This window comes from Enhydra lutris, unplaced genomic scaffold, assembly GCF_002288905.1.
Source record: "Enhydra lutris kenyoni isolate GAN:26980312 unplaced genomic scaffold, ASM228890v2 scaffoldscaffold3, whole genome shotgun sequence".
Taxonomy (NCBI): Eukaryota; Metazoa; Chordata; class Mammalia; order Carnivora; family Mustelidae; genus Enhydra; species Enhydra lutris.
In genome coordinates, this window is record NW_019154087.1 from 60,895,893 (window position 1) to 60,915,111 (window position 19,219).

Genomic DNA, 19,219 nt, shown 5'->3' on the forward strand with positions numbered 1-19,219 from the left:
ATATTCTTCAGTAGAATTTCTTTTTAAGTTTTCAAATACACAGTTAAAAGACAATATGGAATAAAAGATCATACAGAAAAGCACATATATGAAAAGTTATACTCATCCTGGTACAATATCTTATTTGTTATTATTACAATAGTATTGACTCTATTCCCTATGCTGTATTTTCCATCTCCATGACTTATTTTTTAAATGGTGGTTTGTTTCTCTTAATCCCCTTCACTATTTTATCCACCCCCCACCCCCTTCTCCTTTGGCAGTGACCAGTTTTATTTATGAGTCTGTTTCAGTTTTTTGTTTGCTTTGGGATTTAGATTCTACATATAAGTGAAATCATATGTTATTTCTTTTTCTTTTCTCTCTTTTCTTTTCTTTCCCTCCTTCTATCTTCCTTTCCGTTTCGTTCCTTTTTCCTTTTCTTTCCTTTCCTTATTTCGGTTAGTATAATACCTTCTAGGTCCATCCGTGTTGTTGGAAATGGTAAGATCTCATCCTTTTTTATAATAGATGAATAATATTCCATTATGTATAGATACTAAAATTCCTTTATCCATTCACCTATCATGGACACTTAGGTTACTTCCATATCTTAGCTGTTATATGTAATGCTGCAATAAACATAAGGGTGCATTTATTTTTTCTGATTAGTATTTTCATTTTCTTTAGGTAAATACCCAGAATTGAAATTATTGGGTCATATAGTTTTTCTGTTTTTACGTTTTTGAGGATCCTTCATAATGTTTTCCATAGTGGCTCTACCAGTTGCATTCCAACAGTGCATCCCTTTTTCCATAGTGGCTCTACCAGTTGCATTCCAACAGTGCATCCCTTTTTCCACATCTTCATCACATTTGTTATTAAATTTTATCTTCTTGATACTAGTCATCTGACAGGTATGAGGTGATACCTCACTATGGTTTTGATTTGTGTTTCCCTGATGATGAGTGATGTTGAGTTTCCTTTCATGTGTCTGTTGGCCATCTGGATGTCTTCTTTGGAAAAATGTTGATTTAGGTCCTCTGCCTGTGGTTTATTTTATTTTATTTTTTATTAACATATAGTGTATTATTAGCCCAAGGGGTACAGGTCTGTGATTCACCAGGTTTACACACTTCATAGCACTCACCATAGCACATAGCACATACCTTCCCCAGTGTCCATAACCCAACCACCCTCTCCCTACTCCTCCTCCCCTCGGCAACCCTCAGTTTGTTTTGTGAGATTAAGAGTCTCTTATGGTTTGTCTCCCTCCTGATCCCATCTTTTCATTTATTCCTTTCCTACTCCCCAAACCCCCCATGTTGCCTCTCAACTTCTCATATCAGGGAGAACATTTGATAATTGTCTTTCTCTGATTGACTTATTTCGCTCAGCATAATACCCTCTAGTTCCATCCATGTTGTTGCAAATGGCAAGATTTCATTTTTTTTTTTTTATCTCTGCCCGTGTTTTAATTGGATTTTTTTGGGGGTGTTCTTTATATAATTTGGATATTAATGCCTTATGAGATATACCATTTGCAGATATCTTCTCCCATTCAGTAAGTTGCCTTTTCATTTTGTTGGTGGTTTCCTTCATGGTGCAAAAGCTTTTCAGTTTGCTGTAGTTCTTGTTGTTTACTTCTTGTTTCGTTTCTCTTGTTTGTGGAGGCAGATCTCAAAAAATATTGCTAAGGCTGATGTCCAAGAGTTCACTGCCTATGGGTTTTTTTGTTTGTTTCTTTTTTCTTGTTTTAAGAGCGTTATGGTTCCTGGTCTCACATTTAGATCCTTAATCCATTTTGAGTTTATTTTTGTGTATGATGTATGAAAGTGGTCCAGTTTGTTTTGCATGTAGCTTTCCAGTTTCCCCAACATCGTTTGTTGGGAGACTGTTCTTTCCCCATCAGGTTTTCTTGCCTCCTTTGTTGTAGATTATTTGATCATATAAGTGTGGGTTTGTTTTTGGGCTCTCTATTCTATTCCATCGATCTCTGTATCTTTTTTTGTGCCAGTATGTTACTATTTTAATTACCATAGCTTTGTAGAATCATTTAAAATCTGGGATTATGATACCTCCAGCTTTGTTGCTTTCTTAAGATTACTTTGACTGTCTGTGGTCTTTTGTGGTTCCATGCAAATTTTAGGATTATTTGTTCTACTTCTGTGAAAAATACTATTGTTATTTTTAGTAGGGATTGCTTTTGAAAGTGTAGATTGCATTGGATAGTATGGACATTTTGACAATATTAAGTCTTCCAATCCATGAGCATGGTATATCTTTCCATATATTTGTGTTGTCTTCAGTTTCTTTCTTCAGCGTCTTTTGGTTTTCAGAATACGGTGTTTTACTTCCGTGGTTAAATTTATTCCTAGGTGTGTGTTTGTTTGTTTTTTAGATGCCATTGTGAATGGGATTGCTTTCTTAATTTTTTTCTGCTAGTTTTATATTAGTATATAGAAATGCAACAGATTTCTCTGTATTGATTATTTATCCTGCAACTTTACTGAATTCATTTATTCTAATAGTTTCTTGATGGCACTTTAGGGGTTTCTGTATATGGTATTATATCACCTACAGATAACAACAGTTTTGCATCTTCCTTACTGATCTGAATGCCTTTGGTCTTCCAGTACTTGTTGAATAAAAATAGTGAGAGTGCTCTTGTCTCTGATCTTAGTGGAAAAGCTTTCAGCTTTTTACCATTAAGTATAATGTTAGCTGTAGTTTTGTCCTATCTAGTCTTCATTATATTGTAGTATGTTCCCTCTGTACCCACTCTGTTGAGAGCTTTTATCATAAACAAATGTTGGATTTCGTCAAATGCTTTTTCTGCATCTATTGCATCTATTGAGATGATCATATGATTTTTATCCATTTTGTTAATGTACATCACATTGATTTGTGGATTTTTTTTTTAAAGATTTTATTTATTTATTTGACAGAGATCACAAGTAGGTGGAGAGGCAGGCAGAGAGAGAGAAGAGGAAGCAGGCTCCCTGCTGAGCAGAGAGCCTGATTCGGGGCTGATCCCAGGATCATGACCTGAGCCGAAGGCAGAGGCTTTAACCCACTGAGCCACCCAGGGGCCCTAGAATATGCTTTTTTAAAACACCATTGCTCTGTATGTAGAAGCAAATGGAAGCAAATAGGGATGAAGGGACAGATCGACCTACAAACAGTCTGTTGGGGACAAAAGCTGCTCTGGCTAAATCCCATGCTAACATGTCCTGTAGCAGTCCCAGAAGTTGTAAAGGACAAAACCTAAAAGCCCCAAAGCACAAAACATTGGTTCATAGGGTCCTCTGGTTTAAAAAGTTTGAATCCTTAATTTCTGGTTTTCAGATATTTTGTATTGCTTCATAGTTTTGTAAGTTAGATGTCAGAGTAGTTTCTGCAGAGTAACTTTTAGAAAATCATTAAAGACAAGACCCATAGTTAATGTAAATATTGTTAATTGTGTTGCTCTACCTTTTGTTACCTCATAAAAATGAGTATCTACTTTTTTACTTCCTGCTTTATGTCTTGGAGTAATAGATGCTTCATTTGTTTATCATCTTTGTGGTGCAAACAACTTGACAATTCTTACTGTGGGGCTGCTGATGTATTGTGTATATATATGTTAAGTGGTATAGAAATTTTGCTTTTTATATTGTAAAGAGTAATTAAGATCAGCAGTCCATGTTTCTTTAACTCTACCCAAATAAAGGCAACATGGGGTGGGGGGAGTTGGAAGTTTTCAAAATATATCATAATAGACTTTTAAAAAACATTTTTTTTTAAATTTCAGTCTTAGAGATGTTGAAAAATAATGAAAAGAATCCTTTATACATTTCACCCAGATTTCTGAAATGTTAACATTTTACCACATTTGTTTATTCTGTCTCTTACTCTTTTTCTCACTGTTCTATGTGCTATTTGCTATGTAACACATACTGTTTTGTGTGTGTGTGTATGTATAATACATCAAATGTGTTTGTGTGTGTAAATACTTCAGTGTGTATTTCCTTATGAATGAATATTCCCTAATATATAGCCACAGTACAGTTTTCAAAATCAGAAGATTGATATTGATATGTGCCATTATCTGATCTAGAGACTGTTTACAAATTTTTCAGTTACTTTACTCTGTGCTTTAATGTAAACAAAAAAAAAACAAAACCATTTTTTTCCTTGTCCACATTCTAATAATCTAGGAGCACCTGTTACGTTTAGTTGTCATGTCATTTCTCCTTTAATCTAGAACAGTTCCTCAGTCATTCTTTCTCTTTCATGACTGACATTTTTGAAGAATGTAAGAAGAATTGAAGAAAATTTTATAGAATTTTCCTCAACTCGTGTTTGTTTTTCCTTTTAAGATTCAGTTTATGCATTTTTGGCCAGAAGTGATGTTATCATATCAGAAGACCATTGAAGCTTTTGATACATCCTTCCAAAAATATGTTTTAAATTACCAATTTTATTATCGTATAGAAAGCAGAGTCCGAGATTCTCAAATTTGTCCAGACGTTACAAATACTCATGTTTATTCTCCAGTAGTTTTTTTCCTTAAGAAAATTTGTGGCCTTTCAGCCAGCTTTTACCAAGTGGAAATTGCTGAATAAAATCAGGGTAGAGAGAAGAAGAAAGAGCTAGTGTAAAAACGCATAAGGTTGTTTTATGTAAATCAACATGGGCTGTTGCAGGGATTGAGCTTTTAAACCCTCAGCCAAGAATGATACATTATTCATTCCTGGAGTACATCTGCCAGAACACTGAGATCAATATACTATTCTTCTTTTAGAAGTTTTATACTTTCCAAGGCAAATATTTCCAAGGCAAATATATCAGATAGGAAGGGAAGAGAGAACCCTGTTCTACCTGGTAGAAGTAAATAGACATTAAGTTTAAGTTTGTTTATAATATTCAGTATTATATTGAGTCAGGGACAATGTTTTTATTACCTTTGTATCTCCTATACTATCTAGAAGAGTGCCATTAAGTACAAAATTCCTAGTAAATGTCTTCAGTTGAGTTTGGTTTGTGCTGTAGAGACTTTAGATCAGTGGTTGGGCCAAATGCTGCTCTTCACCTGTTTTGTAAAGTATTATTGAAACACAGCCATACCCATTCATTATATATTATCTGTGATTTCTTTTGTGCTACTATGGCAGAGTTGTGTTGTTGTGACTATGTGGCCTCCAAAGCCTAAAGTATTTACTTCTGGCTCTTTTTTTGACCCTTCTTTTGGATTATGAGCACTTTGGCATTAATTTGTTTTTGTTTTCCTTCTAGAGCACACAGTGAGATGTTTTACCACACTGTGCATAATTAGGGATTTATGCAAGTGTAACTGCAAAAGATTTTTTTTTGGAAGTGGACTTTGCTGGGTTTGAGAGCATCTGTGTATTTAAATTTTGGTAGCTTTTACTTTCCAGAGGGGTTATACCAGTTTATACTTAAACTAATAATTTTGTGGCAAGTGTTCTTTCCCCATAACTTTGCTAACTCAGTGCCTTAGTCACCTGTTTAATCTTTACCAGTCTGATAGAGGAAAATGATATTGTAGGTTTGATTTGTATTTCTCTTTTTTGTGTTGGATTGAACTTTTTAAATTTACGTCTTTTTTGTGAATTGTCTTTCAGTGTCCTTCCTGGTATTAAGTCACTTACAAGTATATAGTGAACACGTGTCAAAGATTTATTTACTACTAGTAAGGAAACTAGCTTGATGACAAAGATGACTTAGAGGAAAATGTGTGAGATGATAATGGGTCAGTGAGAAATTTTCTTACAGGGCAAAAACAAAAACCCCAACACTAGAACTCTTAAGTATTATCTTTTCTATTAGATGAAATTGAATTACATTTTTGCTGGATGAAAACAATAATTTTCAATTTATCAGTCTTCTCTAAGTTATTATCTAACTTTACAGAGTCAATGTCCTAATCAGTAGAAAATAATAAATCAAAGTCTTCTGCCTCAGAGCAAAAGATGACTACTAGGCAGGCTTATTTTTGATACTGTAGTATACGTTTGTAAGGACATGCCATGGTCTTTAGCCTTATTTCAAAGTTTTGGATGACTTTTCTTGATGTTTTCCTTCCTCTGTTTTACTACATTTCAAGTGATACTATTTCTTTATGAATTACTAATAAACTATTAAGAAGGTTACATAGTTCACCATTGTCTCTCATAAAACATACTGTTCTTTTTTTGCTTTGTAGGAACTCATTATACAATGACAAATGGAGGCAGCATTAACAGTTCTACACACTTGCTGGATCTTTTGGATGAACCAATTCCAGGTGTTGGTACATATGATGATTTCCATACTATTGACTGGGTGCGAGAGAAATGTAAAGACAGAGAAAGGCATAGACGGGTAAGTGTTTTCAGTAATTTATAGTGTAGTGTATAACTAGATAATTTAATAATATATTTTTGCCAATGATCTCAGGCTACCAAAATATATATCATGCATTAAAGTACATTTAAGTAAATTTCTACATTTTATGAGTAATACATGTTTTTTTTTTTTCTCTTTATGTAATTTTTTAAGAAAAAGTTTGTTTATACCTCTGGAAAGGACTTGAGGTAGCTTAAAATAAAAAAAAGGAAACTAGTTCAAAACAGGAAGGACCAGGAAAACACAGCATGTGAGTTGGGGAGGAAGATTAAGGTATAGAGTCAGCACGATTTTTGTCTTTGAGCAGCACAGCAGTTACAGTAAAGGAGGAAAGTTGTTATGTAATTCCTATTATTACAAAAGAAGAAGCATATTGGAGAGATAGCTTCGTGGGATTTTACTGTTTTATCTCCTTTCTCAGTTTTATTTATTTGTTTTTAAAGTGTTTGTTTGTTTGTTTGTTTTTTTAAATTTAGTTTTGAGAGAGAGAGAGAGAACATGAGCAGGGGTGGGAAGGGAGAGGGAGAAGCAGGCTCACCAATGAGCAGGGAACCTGATGCGAACTCAAACCCAGGAGCCTAGGATCATGATCTGAACTGAAGGCAGATGCTTAATTGACTGAACCACCCAGGCACCCTCCTTTCTCAGTTTTAAATGCTGGGATTTCTCAGATTGAGTCCTGTAATGGGCATATTTAAGTGTTGTAATGAATCACTAATTTTAAAAAAAGAATTACTTACATTGTAATAATATTTCCAGTGGTTTTTATAGCAAATGTATATTTCAGATACATCTTGGGCGAAAAAGAGTTGGGCTAAAATATCTTCAGAATTAAGCTATTCCATTTGTAACATCCAAAAAAGAAATAGGGGGCGCCTGGGTGGCTCAGTGGGTTAGAGCCTCTGCCTTCAGCTCGGGTCATGGTCCCGGGGTCCTGGGATCGGGCCCCGCATCGGGCTCTCTGCTCCGTGAAGAGCCTGCTTCCTCCTCTCTCTCTGCCTGCCTCTCTGCCTGCTTGTGATCTCTGTCAAATAAATAAATGTTTAAAAAAAAAAAAAAGAGATAGATAAATTTCTGCTAAATTAAAAAATATAAAAATTTTAAAGTTTTATCTGTATTTTATCCATTAAATAAAAAACGCTAAAAGAAGAATGGCTTAAAACTGCCACTTGTGAGTTGTGACTTACTGATGTAATCCAAAAATAAATTAAAAGAAAAAAACTCTCTTCGAAAAATAAAATTCCAAATTCCAAAAGGCTTGTTACAACTTTGAGGTCTGAAATTTACTTATAAATGAAAATAACTGCTTGCAAAATTAGTTAAAACCTTTCATATTAATGTATACATGTATAGTAAAGTTGAAATTAGAATTAGATTATTTTGTTTATGACAAGTATAACCCCTGAGATTCATCAGTCAGTATTTACTTTTTTTTTTTTTTTTTAAAGATTTTATTTATTTATTTGACAGATCACAAGTAGGCAGAGAGGCAGGCAGAGAGAGAGAGAAGGAAGCAGGCTCCCCGCTGAGCAGAGAGCCCGACGCGGGGCTCGATCCCAGGACCCCGGAATCATGACCTGAGCTGAAGGCAGAGGCTTTAACCCACTGAGCCACCCAGGCGCCCCAGTATTTACTTTTTTGAAGATACAATCCAGTGGTGATTTTCAAAGTTTTTCATCTTAGAATACATTTTTATTTTATTTTATTTTATCATCTGAGAATACTTATTTTTTAGATTTTTTAAATTTAAATTCAATTAATTAACATAGTATATTATAAGTTTCAGAGGTAGAGTTCAGTGATTCATCAATTGTATGTAACACACAGTGCTCATTACATCATGTGCCCTTTTTAATGCCCATCACCCTGTTACCTGATACCCTGACCCTCCTCCCCTTCAGCAACCCTGTTTGTTTCCTATGGTTAAGAGTCTCTTATGGTTTGTCTCCCTCTCTGATTACATCTTGTTTTGTTTTTTGTTTTGTTTTGTTTCTTAAATTCCATATATGAGTGAAATCATATTATAACTGTTTTTCTCCGATTTATTTTGCTCAGCATAATACCCTCTAGTTCCATCCATGTTGTTGTAAATGACAAAATTTCATTTTTTTGATGGTCGAGTAGTATTCCATTGCATATATATATATATACTGCATTCTCTTTATCCATTCATCAGGAACACTATTAAACTCAAAACTCTATAAACAGTTATTGAGGATGCCTAGGGAACTTAGTTTATGTGGTTATATTAATTGATATTTACCATATTAGATACAGAAACTGAGAAATTAAAAAACGTTGATTTATTTAAAAGTAACAAAATCCCCTTACACATTAATATCAAAACATAGTTTGTTGTTTTTTTTTTTAAGATTTTTATTTATTTGACAGACAGAGATCACAAGTAGGCAGAGAGGCAGGCAGAGAGAGAGGAAGGGAAGCAGGCTCCCTGCTGAGCATAGAGCCCGATGCGATGCGGGGCTCGATCCCAGGACTCTGAGATCATGACCTGAGCCAAAGGCAGAGGCTTTAACCCACTGAGCCACCCAGGCGCCCCAAAACATAGTTTTATAAAAACAAAAGAAAACATATTTTTATGAAAAATAACTGTGTTTCCCAAAATAAAAAAATATTTAGTGACCGATTACCAGTACTTAAGGACTTTTCTAAAGCAATCAGGGTTGATACTAACAAGTATGATTTTTTTTAATATTGTATAATGAAAAGTGTCATTCTTATAAGGATCCTTATAAGAAATAAGGAATCTGTCATCATTGCAGTGATATATGTTACATTTTTATAAATCTCATTATTGTTGGTTTAATGAAAGACTGTTGGATTTTAATATCTGCTTCTGCCTTCAGTCTGTTGTGGTATGTTATTTGGGTTGAAATATATGAAGAAAATCCAACCTCATATAGATGGGTAGTTGGAAAATCTAGGAATATTTTAATAACCTTTTTATATCATTATGGATATTCTTTGATTCTATACCAAACTGACAGGTGGTGGTTTCTTAAAGATTAGTTGCCAGTGGGTAATCTGAAACTCTATCAGTGAACTTTTTATCTTTTGTTACAGTAAAATCTGTTAGTTCACCTTCAACTCTAATGAATAATTTTGTAACATCATGCAGTGATCATCTGGAAAATATTCACTGTTTCATGCAGTTCTTTCAAGTATTGACACTTTTCATTAGATGAAATTAAAAAAAAATAACATTGGTTAATACCAACACTGATCTCTTTATAAAAGTCTTTAAGTATTGGGAATCTGTCATCCTTACAGTGATAGATACAAGTTTTCCAAAATTCTTTTTACTTCAAAGCTCAAATTCTATCACTAGAAACAAATACATATTTATTTCACTTGAAATGATAGGCTTCTTTGGTTTGTTTTTTGGAAGATGCCTGTGAGATTCCCAAGTCTGAAAAACCATAGTTTGGTATCTTTCTTTCAAGTAAAAATGGCGTATCATGTGCAGGTGTCAACTTTATTTTGTAAATCACATAAATACTTCTCCTCAAGGCATAACCTCATACTTCAGTATGCATCAAAAGGCTTTATATATACCTAAGTCAGCGTACCTAATATAAGCAAGACTCAATGATTGAGGCATAATAATTTTTACTACTTCATCAGAGTCATTCATAAGTGAAACTGGCGTTTACTTAGTTTTTTTTTTTTTACTGAGATACGTGGCAGTGAAGAGTAGGATGACTACCAGTATGTTTGGATGCTACTGCCTTGATTTGTGCTTGGGAGCAGCTGTTTTGCATTTGCTTTTGCATTATCAGTGAAAATGTAAACACAGTGAAATAGGCACATTGTCTTTTAATATTACAATGCAAATAGTTTTTATCTTGAAGACCTGTTTGAGAAGGTCTTAGGGACCCTCAGAGTGTATGTGACCACATTATAAGAACCAGTGTTTTAATCCCATATGCCTATTGCAGGCGCACTGTAACTCCTGCATCTTGTATGAGTGTTAGGTAAATCAGTTGCAGTTAGAACTGTATACATTTACAACTCATTAACATACTCCGGTTGGAGTTTAAATGTGTTTCAAAGTGAGGTAGTATGAAAGTGTCTGTAAGACATCATGTTCATAAAATTCTGAAGCAAATTAAAACTAAAAGATACCATGATATACTTTTTCTCTTTGATTTTGAAGGTAGTCCATAGATCTTGAAACATTTAAAATAACATGAAGTAGTCAGTGTTTTAGCTAATCTTATTAAAGGTCTCTTTCTAGATAGGTCAAATACCATTTTCTGTACTTTGATCTATGCATAAAAATTTTTTTTTAAAACCTGGGAAATTCTATACATTGGTGTTCTTATTGCTGTTTTTTATTTAATTTATTTATTTTAAAGATTTAATTTATTTATTTGACAGAGAGAGCACAAGCAGGGGGAGTGGCAGGCAGAGGGAAAAGCAGGTTCCCTGCTGAGCAGGAAGACTGACACAGGACTCCATTGCAGGATCCTGAGATCATGACCTGAGCCAAAAACAGACGCTTAACTGACTGAGCCACCCAGGCGCCCCTTTACTGTTTTTTAAAACATTACATTAAAAGAAAACCTTATATGTCAGTGTGTATAAGTACCTAATTCTTTTTTCCCCCAAACTTCTTATTAGATTTATACCCCTCCTACCTCCAGTTTTGAGGTAAATCAACATTATATCATTTCAGATATTACTATTTCAGTATTTTGCAAAATGTCGGTAATCTAATTGTTATTCCTTCTTTATTTATTAGCATGAAAATTTCTGTAAAGAGAACCTGCGATTATTTGGGTTCTGTAAAGTTCAGATTATTCAGAAAAGGGGAAGTTTGAAATTAGATGGTTCCCTAGTATCCTCAAAGTTGACCAGTGAGAGTTTGGTTTGCTTGTTTGACTTCTGTTTCTGTATCTTCATGCACTCATAGATTGGAACATATTTGATGTATTTTAATCATCCCCATTATTATCTTTATTGATGCCTGTGTTATTCTTTTTTTGACTAGAAGAGACCTGGATTGTTGCCTGTGTCCTTGACACATCCTTAGTAGACTTTGGCGTATTCTAGGAAAACAAGATGATCCTCGCTCATCTTATACATTTCCTGCACCATATCTGGAGTCAGCCATTTCTCCAAGGAGCCCTGGTTCCTTGGAAGACAATTAATAGGCAGTGTGGGCACTAGACATACTTCTTGCCTCTGGGTTGGCCATTGTTTTCTGGCCTCATAAGTTTATGGGAACTTTCTAATTTAAATCCAGTACTAAAGAGCTTTTATTTAGCCTCTAGTTCTTAAATCTGTACCATCTTTCAGTCATGCCAAAAATCTCAACATCACATGTATAATCATATGATTTACTTCGCAATACACACACAACAGTTTCAGATTATTTACCAATGCTATCCCCATTGATGTGCTTACTCTGAAAAGTTTTAGTGTTTTCTTTCTTTTTTTCCCCCAATAGTTTTTGTTCTTAGCATTTATCCCAATAATGTCACACATACGAACTACTTCGTTTTAAACTCCCATTTCCGTTCTAACCTGTTGCCACCCTCTTAAAATGATGATTTACTTTTAAAACTATATGGTTTATCCCTTTATTTAAAAAAAAAATACAAGCCCATATATTTATATGCTTATTTTTTCTTAGAAAGATGGTAGTGTAGTGTACACAGTTCTATCCACCTTGCTTTTCTCCCCTGCTTAACACTGCATCTGTCTCTTTCTTTTTTAGTGAGTACAGAATTTTTTATTGCATATACTGCAGTTTACTTAACCAGTGCAGTATTGATGAATGTTTAGATAATCAACAAATTTTTAACTCATGTTATATGAAACATTACAGTTACTGAGAAAAAGCAACATGGGGTTTAATGATTATTTTTGAAAGAAATGAACCTACCTTCAGAGTCTAAAGAATGCTTATCTGTGTATCTGTGATTAGTTGCTTATAGTATAGAAGGTATAAAATTGCCTTATTCATCTCAGAACTTAACTGAGCCTTTTTAGTGAGGAAATAGACCAGATTTTTGAATTCCAGCTGTAGCTATACTGTAAGATGATTTGAACACTGAAGCCCTAGACTGAAAATATGGGCTTTTTATTTTTATTTATTTTTATTTTTTCAAGATTTTATTTATTTATTTGATGGAGAGAAAGTGCACAAGCAAGGGGAGTGGCAGGCAAGGGGAGAGGGAGAAGCAGACCACCCAAGGAGCAGGGAGCCAATGTGGGGCTCTATTCTAGGACCCTGGGATCATGACCCAAGCCTGAAGCAGATGCTTATCTGACCGAGCCACCCAGGCAGCCCAAGAATATGGCTTTTTAAACAATCTTAATAGAATGGAAGAGGTTTGGGCTAGTTAGGGATAGGTTTAAAAGTACTTTCTTACTAAGAGAAGAAGAGTTGCCTTCTTGTGTCTTAAGTCTAGTGAGATCTGGAAATCAAATCTATTCCTATCCTGCTAATCACACTTCCTCCACTGTATTCAGTAGAGGACACCTTTGCCTTATACAGTGATAGAAGAGAGCCTCTGGACCCTACAAATGGGATTAGAATTCCGCATACCTGCATATTTACAGGCCTATAAATTTTGGCAGGCCCTTTAGTCACATGATGATTCTATACTGTACTTATGGGCATAATACTGTTATTAACTTTTGTTTTAAAGAACATTATAATCCACTTAATTGCTAGAACCAGAAAGTAGTTAGGAAATGACAAACATTTCAAGCCATAATGTCTTATTTCTGTTGATATAAAAGTTATGTATCAGCTAAATTTGATTCAATTTAAAACAGTGTAGGCCAGACTCTGTGTGGTGTATGGACCCCTTGCTCTTAAATCCTGAGGTTTTTGTTAAAAATGCAGATCTCTGGATAGATGTTTATCATCTGGTTTACAGGTGTAACAACTGTCTGACGTAGTGATTCTGCCCCAAACTCACCTTTCCCATGATTTAGTTTATAGATTACTATCTCGTATATAGTAACTGAAAAAAAATTGTTAGATTCTAGAATTGTGGCTTCTGTTCATAGTTTGAAAAATGAAGCATAAACATTTCTAATTTCAGATCAACAGCAAAAAGAAAGAATCAGCATGGGAAATGACAAAAAGTTTATATGATGCATGGTCAGGATGGCTAGTAGTAACACTAACAGGATTGGCATCAGGTAAAGAAAAATTTTAATGTAATCCTTTTTTGGTTAACAGAAAAATAAATCGTTCTCCCCTCCTTCCCACAATGTTTTTTTCAGGTCCTGTTGCATTTTTAAAGGTATTTATTTTGTTTCAAGAAATCTTCTTAAATTTAAGACTGCTAGGAGGCAGGATGCTTTAGAGTCTAGTCTTGGCTCTGTCACTTTGTTTATGCAGTTTGGTTGATCTTTCTGGGTTTCAGTTTCTGTGTCTTTAAAATAGGTGGTTTGGTCCAGATAATAAAGTATCTTTTAATATTAACATCATAATAAGTAGCTACTTATTTTTTGAGTGCTTCCTATGTACCATGCACTGCCTTGAAGTCTTTACAAGTATGTAAACTGCATGGCAGTCCTGTGGTATAAGTGCCACTGTCACCACCATTTTACAGATGAAGTGCCTGGAGCACAGAGAGTTTGGTAACATGACTGAGGTTGTATGGCTAGTAAGTGGCCCAGCAAAGATTTACGTTTAGGCAGTTCAGCTCAATAGTCTGCATTTTAACTACCATGCTGTCAGGAGCCCACAAAGTGCCTATGTGTGAGATTTTAAGAAGTAGGAGTTGAAGATCTGAAAGCAAACATTAAGGACTCTTTTAATGACTCTCAGTTTCCACCATCGATGATTACGTCTACAAGAACATGAGGAAAATTAAAATTTATGTGGAGTCTAGAGGGAAGTACTGACACCTCTAATTGACATGCACAAGAATTTTGTGACCACTGTGTATGTGACCTTTTGATCTTTTTATATGATGAGAAGGTCTTCGATTTTGTCCACAAAGTTGTGTATTTTTTGTATTCTGTCATTAAAATGATCTTGGTACATTTAATTTTTTGTTATTTAAGGGAAAAAACAGTCTGTCACAGTGATTCACTAGTGCTATGAGTTTCACTAATTACTTCTAATGAACATTAAATTTTAATGATATTGAGATAGTTTGTAAATTTATTAAATTTCGTATTGAAACAGAATAGTAAAAACTCAGACTTTAATAATCTGATTTGTGAACCTCCTGCTAGCTGTCTTTTAAAGATGTTTTAGTATCTTTTAAAAACCTTTATTACAAATCACAGTTAATTTAAATAATGTAACTAGTTTTAATTTCAAACGAAGAATAGCCATTTTATATTAAAAAGTGGCTGTCTATACTTTTTTAGAAGTAATATAAAATTACTTATACCTAAGACTTAAAAATCTTAAATTTATATAATATTTAAATTTATATAATATCCCCTTTATGTATAGGGAATCCCCAACTTTCTTTGAACCTCTTAACTTGGTAGTTCTTAACACTCCAAAAATGGATTTAACTTTTTTTTTTTTTTTTAAAACTCCCTTCAACATGTTTTTACAGGGGCATTGGCTGGATTAATAGACATTGCTGCTGATTGGATGACTGATCTCAAGGAGGGCATTTGCCTTAGTGCACTGTGGTACAACCATGAACAGTGTTGTTGGGGATCTAATGAAACAACATTTGAAGAGAGGGATAAATGCCCACAGTGGAAAACATGGGCAGAATTAATCATAGGTCAAGCAGAAGTAAGTCTTGCTGGGTTTGAAATGAATTAAAAATTGAGATAGCTAAATGAGTCTTCAGTTCACTTAAATATAGAATTAATCACATATTAGATGATTGCAACTATATTAAAAGTGAAATGTAATAGGATAGATTGGAAAATAGGAGAATACATTGCAGCGAGTAAAATGTAAAGTTTCAAGAAGCTCTTTATTAGTTAACTACATAGTCACATTCAAGTCTATTCAATTATGACATTAAATATATCTTATTGTAGAAAAGAAGTGCAGTAGGATCTGTATAATCACAGAAAGTCAGTATGAAATTATTAAAACTGCTTGACATAACATGATTGTTGGGAAGTATAAATTATCCAAATGTTTAGTAAAATAAGCCTTGTAACTAGAGACATTTTAAAGAAATCCATAGATTTTTCTTTGTAGCATTATATTTAAATGATTACTGTTCTTGACTTTCTGTAATGAAGTACATTGTAAAAGTTAGAATATTGTATAATACATGTAGTTACCTGGTCATAAGGATGTTTTAAAAATTTTGTTCTAGCTGAATTTTTGAACAAAAAAGAATATATTTGCTTGATAACATGGCCAGTATGCTGTTTCTCACTTGATCTTCGGAACTGCAGCAGAATGCAGTCACAGTACAAATGCAGTTTTATCTCCAGTTATTTCCAAAATGTGATCTGTGGGTAGGCAGAAGTTAAAGTAGAGCTGATTTTCGGCAATAAGATTTTAGGTATCAAAAAAAATCTAGGAAAACATTAAACAGATTAAGCCTGTTTGTTATATAAATATTTTTTGATTCTTCTTAAATATTTTGTTCATATAAAGCTTTAACTATTGTGGAAGTAAACCAGGAAACTTTTATGAGTTTCACACAAGTTTCTTATGATGGAAAGCACTTGCATTCGGGGTGCACTGTACATTAAATTCATACTACTAAATGATTTGCTTTTTAGGGTCCTGGCTCTTACATCATGAATTACATAATGTACATCTTTTGGGCCTTGAGTTTTGCCTTTCTTGCTGTTTCCCTGGTAAAAGTATTTGCTCCATATGCCTGTGGCTCTGGAATCCCAGAGGTAAGCCATGCAATATTTTAATATCATTAAAAATTTAATAATTGTTATGATGTTAATCTTTTGCCTTTGGGGGGGAAAGTAGTTGTTTTTCTGAGGAAATTGTAATATGAGAAAGAAAATTTTAAAAATGTAAGCTGATTATCACAAGAACTTCTTCTCCATCGTCATTTCATTAACTGTGGAGGTTGATTTTTTTTTTCCTCTACCACTAATTTAACATATGACTAAACAAATATCAGAACACTCAGTTATAAAGCTGGAAAAGTATTATGTGGCCTAAAATTCTTTGATGAATTAGTTGATGTTTTGCTGCTGTGAACCTGATTTGAATATATTCACTCTTTTTATGACTATATTTTAATTAAATAAGTTAATAATTATTGAATTTGGCAGATAATCTTTATAACCATTTAATACTTTAAAAAAACATTTGACCACAGTGAGGCAATAGTACAAACTTTTGGGTTTTATTTTTTATCAACAGTAATTTAAAGAATATATTCAGGCTTGAATGGTGTAATTTAAAGAGTACACTTAGGATTGAATGGTGTGATGGAAATTCACATCTTTCCCCTTTAATTTTTCTGTCTTAAGTAAGTTATCAGCTTTTTCTAATGAATTTCCTTTTGAAACTTAATTTTAGTGATTTAAAAATTTTTGTTAATTAAGAATGTCTTTAAGGGGCAGTATCATCATGCAACATTTATCTGTTGTCACTTGCCCTTCTTAATATATAGGAAAATATTACACATAATAACGGCACTCTGAGAAGACAAAATATCCTAAGTTCTGACACAGCATGTCTGAATGTATCTAACTATTTTTACAACAGAAGTATTCAAATTTACCTTTTCCTTGTTATGTAATTATAGTCCTTGTATTAAGGTCTGTATTCCCTTTAACATGGCCTTATATCCTAGTTTTGTTCATGAGATAGGGTTGCCTTCAATCCTTGCTTGAGGAGAGAATTAGAATATGATCTAGATTTATTATTTGTAGCACAATAGTTAAAGCTTTTGAAAAATTTTGAATTGTTCCATGGTCCACCAGAAAAATTTGCAAGGTAGTTTTGTAAGTAAAACAAGAGAGTAACTTAAATTACTTTAATTTTCCTGTTTCTTAAAGGAAATTAAGCTGTTTTAATCTTTTCTTTGTAGATTAAAACTATTTTAAGTGGATTCATTATCAGAGGTTACTTGGGAAAATGGACTTTAATGATTAAAACCATCACATTAGTACTGGCTGTGGCATCAGGTTTGAGTTTAGGAAAAGAAGGTCCTCTGGTACATGTTGCCTGTTGCTGTGGAAATATTTTTTCCTACCTCTTTCCAAAGTATAGCACAAATGAAGCTAAAAAAAGGGAGGTAAGTGTCTTTTGTGGCTTATTTGACAGATTAATATCTATTACATAGACTTATATCAGTGAGAATTTTCTAGTGTAAAGATCACGTTTTTAACTTTCTACTTTTTTAATAAATTCTGTATTCACATTCAAATGTGAAAATTGCTTGCTTCTTTCCCCCTTTTTGAGTATCTGTAAAGTCTTTCTAGAATCCATTCCCAGTGCTGCTCAGTTACTCTGATATTTTAGAGAAGTTTTGATAGACTACCTGGTGTCCATTGGTTTCCGTTGAATTTCACAAAGCTTTTTCCATTTGTTTTTGCTTTGCTTTACACCTTTCTTCCTCTAAAGTTTTTCCCAAATGTAACATTATTTTTCCCCTGGTTTCTCACCATCAGTATTTTTCCAGGGTTGGGAAGTCTTAACAGCTGTGTTTTCCTCTGGAGGAAGTATCTAATGCCCCCGAGAGAGGTGTGTCATCTGCAAAGAGCTATCTGCCACCATGAAGATGTTCTGAGGGCCTTTAAGACCTCTTGAGGTTTAAATCAGAGATTCACACTAAAGGAAATACAGGAATTCCTCTTTATTCAGCTGTTTACGAGCATTTATTTCCTTTACCTTTTTTTTTTTTTAAGGCCAGCCCAAGTATTTCTAGGAAGGCTTTAAGCTTTAAGTATTACAGCGTTTCCTAATGTTTGTACATTGCTGTGGATATTTTCTAGAAGAAAAATGGGCTTCTGAGACCTTTTGTATTAGCTCTACACTTCGGGAGCCCAATCCCTTCTTTTTTTCCCAATCTAATCTGTAGGCCAAGGTGATACAGAGCACTTTAGGTTTTTAAGATACCATATTTTTATATCATTAAATACTGAGAACTCAGAGGTCTCTGACCCTCGCACAGGACCTTTCATCCTGTTGTTTTAATAATATAACAAAAAAGTAGAATATTTTTATCAAAGTATTTGATTCTTCAATGAAATGAGTACTCCTTCATTTTAGTGTTAGTACTAAAACACTGTTCATGCATTGGCAGTAGTCTGAAAGGGGAACACTTCAGACCATCATAGTTCCATCTCTGAATGATAATGTGATTCTAGTACTATGCTCTAACACAAATTGCTAACATTATTGATTACTTATTATGTATCTGGCTCTGTGACAATCCCTTGCATTTTAAAATTTAAATCCACAATAATCCTATTAACTTGGCACTATTATCCCCATTTATAGATAGGAAATTAGGGCATAAAATGCTAACTTGTCCAAGACTGTGTAACAGAGTGTCAAGAGTATGGATTAAAATTTATTTTTCTCTGACTCCAAAGTCTGTACTCCTACTACTACTACTATTTCTGCTGTGACTGTGGATATGTGTGTATGTTAAAAGCCATACAGAACATAACCTCAAACTACATTGCAGCATAGCAGATTAGGGCTAAAAATGGAGATACAGCATTTGTCTCTCCAGTGCATTTCCTTTACTTGCTATTGTACCTTGACATTTTGGGGGTAAGATTTTTATTTTTATTTACTCATCTTAAGTGCAAAATGTAATTTATTAGAAAATGCCATAGAAATTACATTCACTTAAATTTTAAGATGTACACTGTGGGACGCCTGGGTGGCTCAGTTGGTTAAGCAGCTGCCTTTGGCTCAGGTCATGATCCCAGCGTCCTGGGA

The 19,219-nt window shown here is 33.9% G+C and overlaps 1 protein-coding gene across 4 annotated transcripts in view; it reads left to right on the plus strand.

The window, feature by feature from the left end:
* LOC111154636 (chloride voltage-gated channel 3) overlaps nt 1-19,219 on the plus strand; it is a 95,008-nt gene that overhangs the window by 49,206 nt on the left and 26,583 nt on the right. For all 4 annotated transcript variants that reach the window (XM_022514384.1, XM_022514404.1, XM_022514394.1 and 1 more), the window contains 5 exons: nt 6,188-6,345; nt 13,449-13,548; nt 14,931-15,118; nt 16,075-16,197; nt 17,355-17,561. In XM_022514384.1, coding sequence (XP_022370092.1) covers nt 6,188-6,345; nt 13,449-13,548; nt 14,931-15,118; nt 16,075-16,197; nt 17,355-17,561 — 776 coding nt within the window. The remainder of the gene's footprint in view (nt 1-6,187; nt 6,346-13,448; nt 13,549-14,930; nt 15,119-16,074; nt 16,198-17,354; nt 17,562-19,219) is intronic.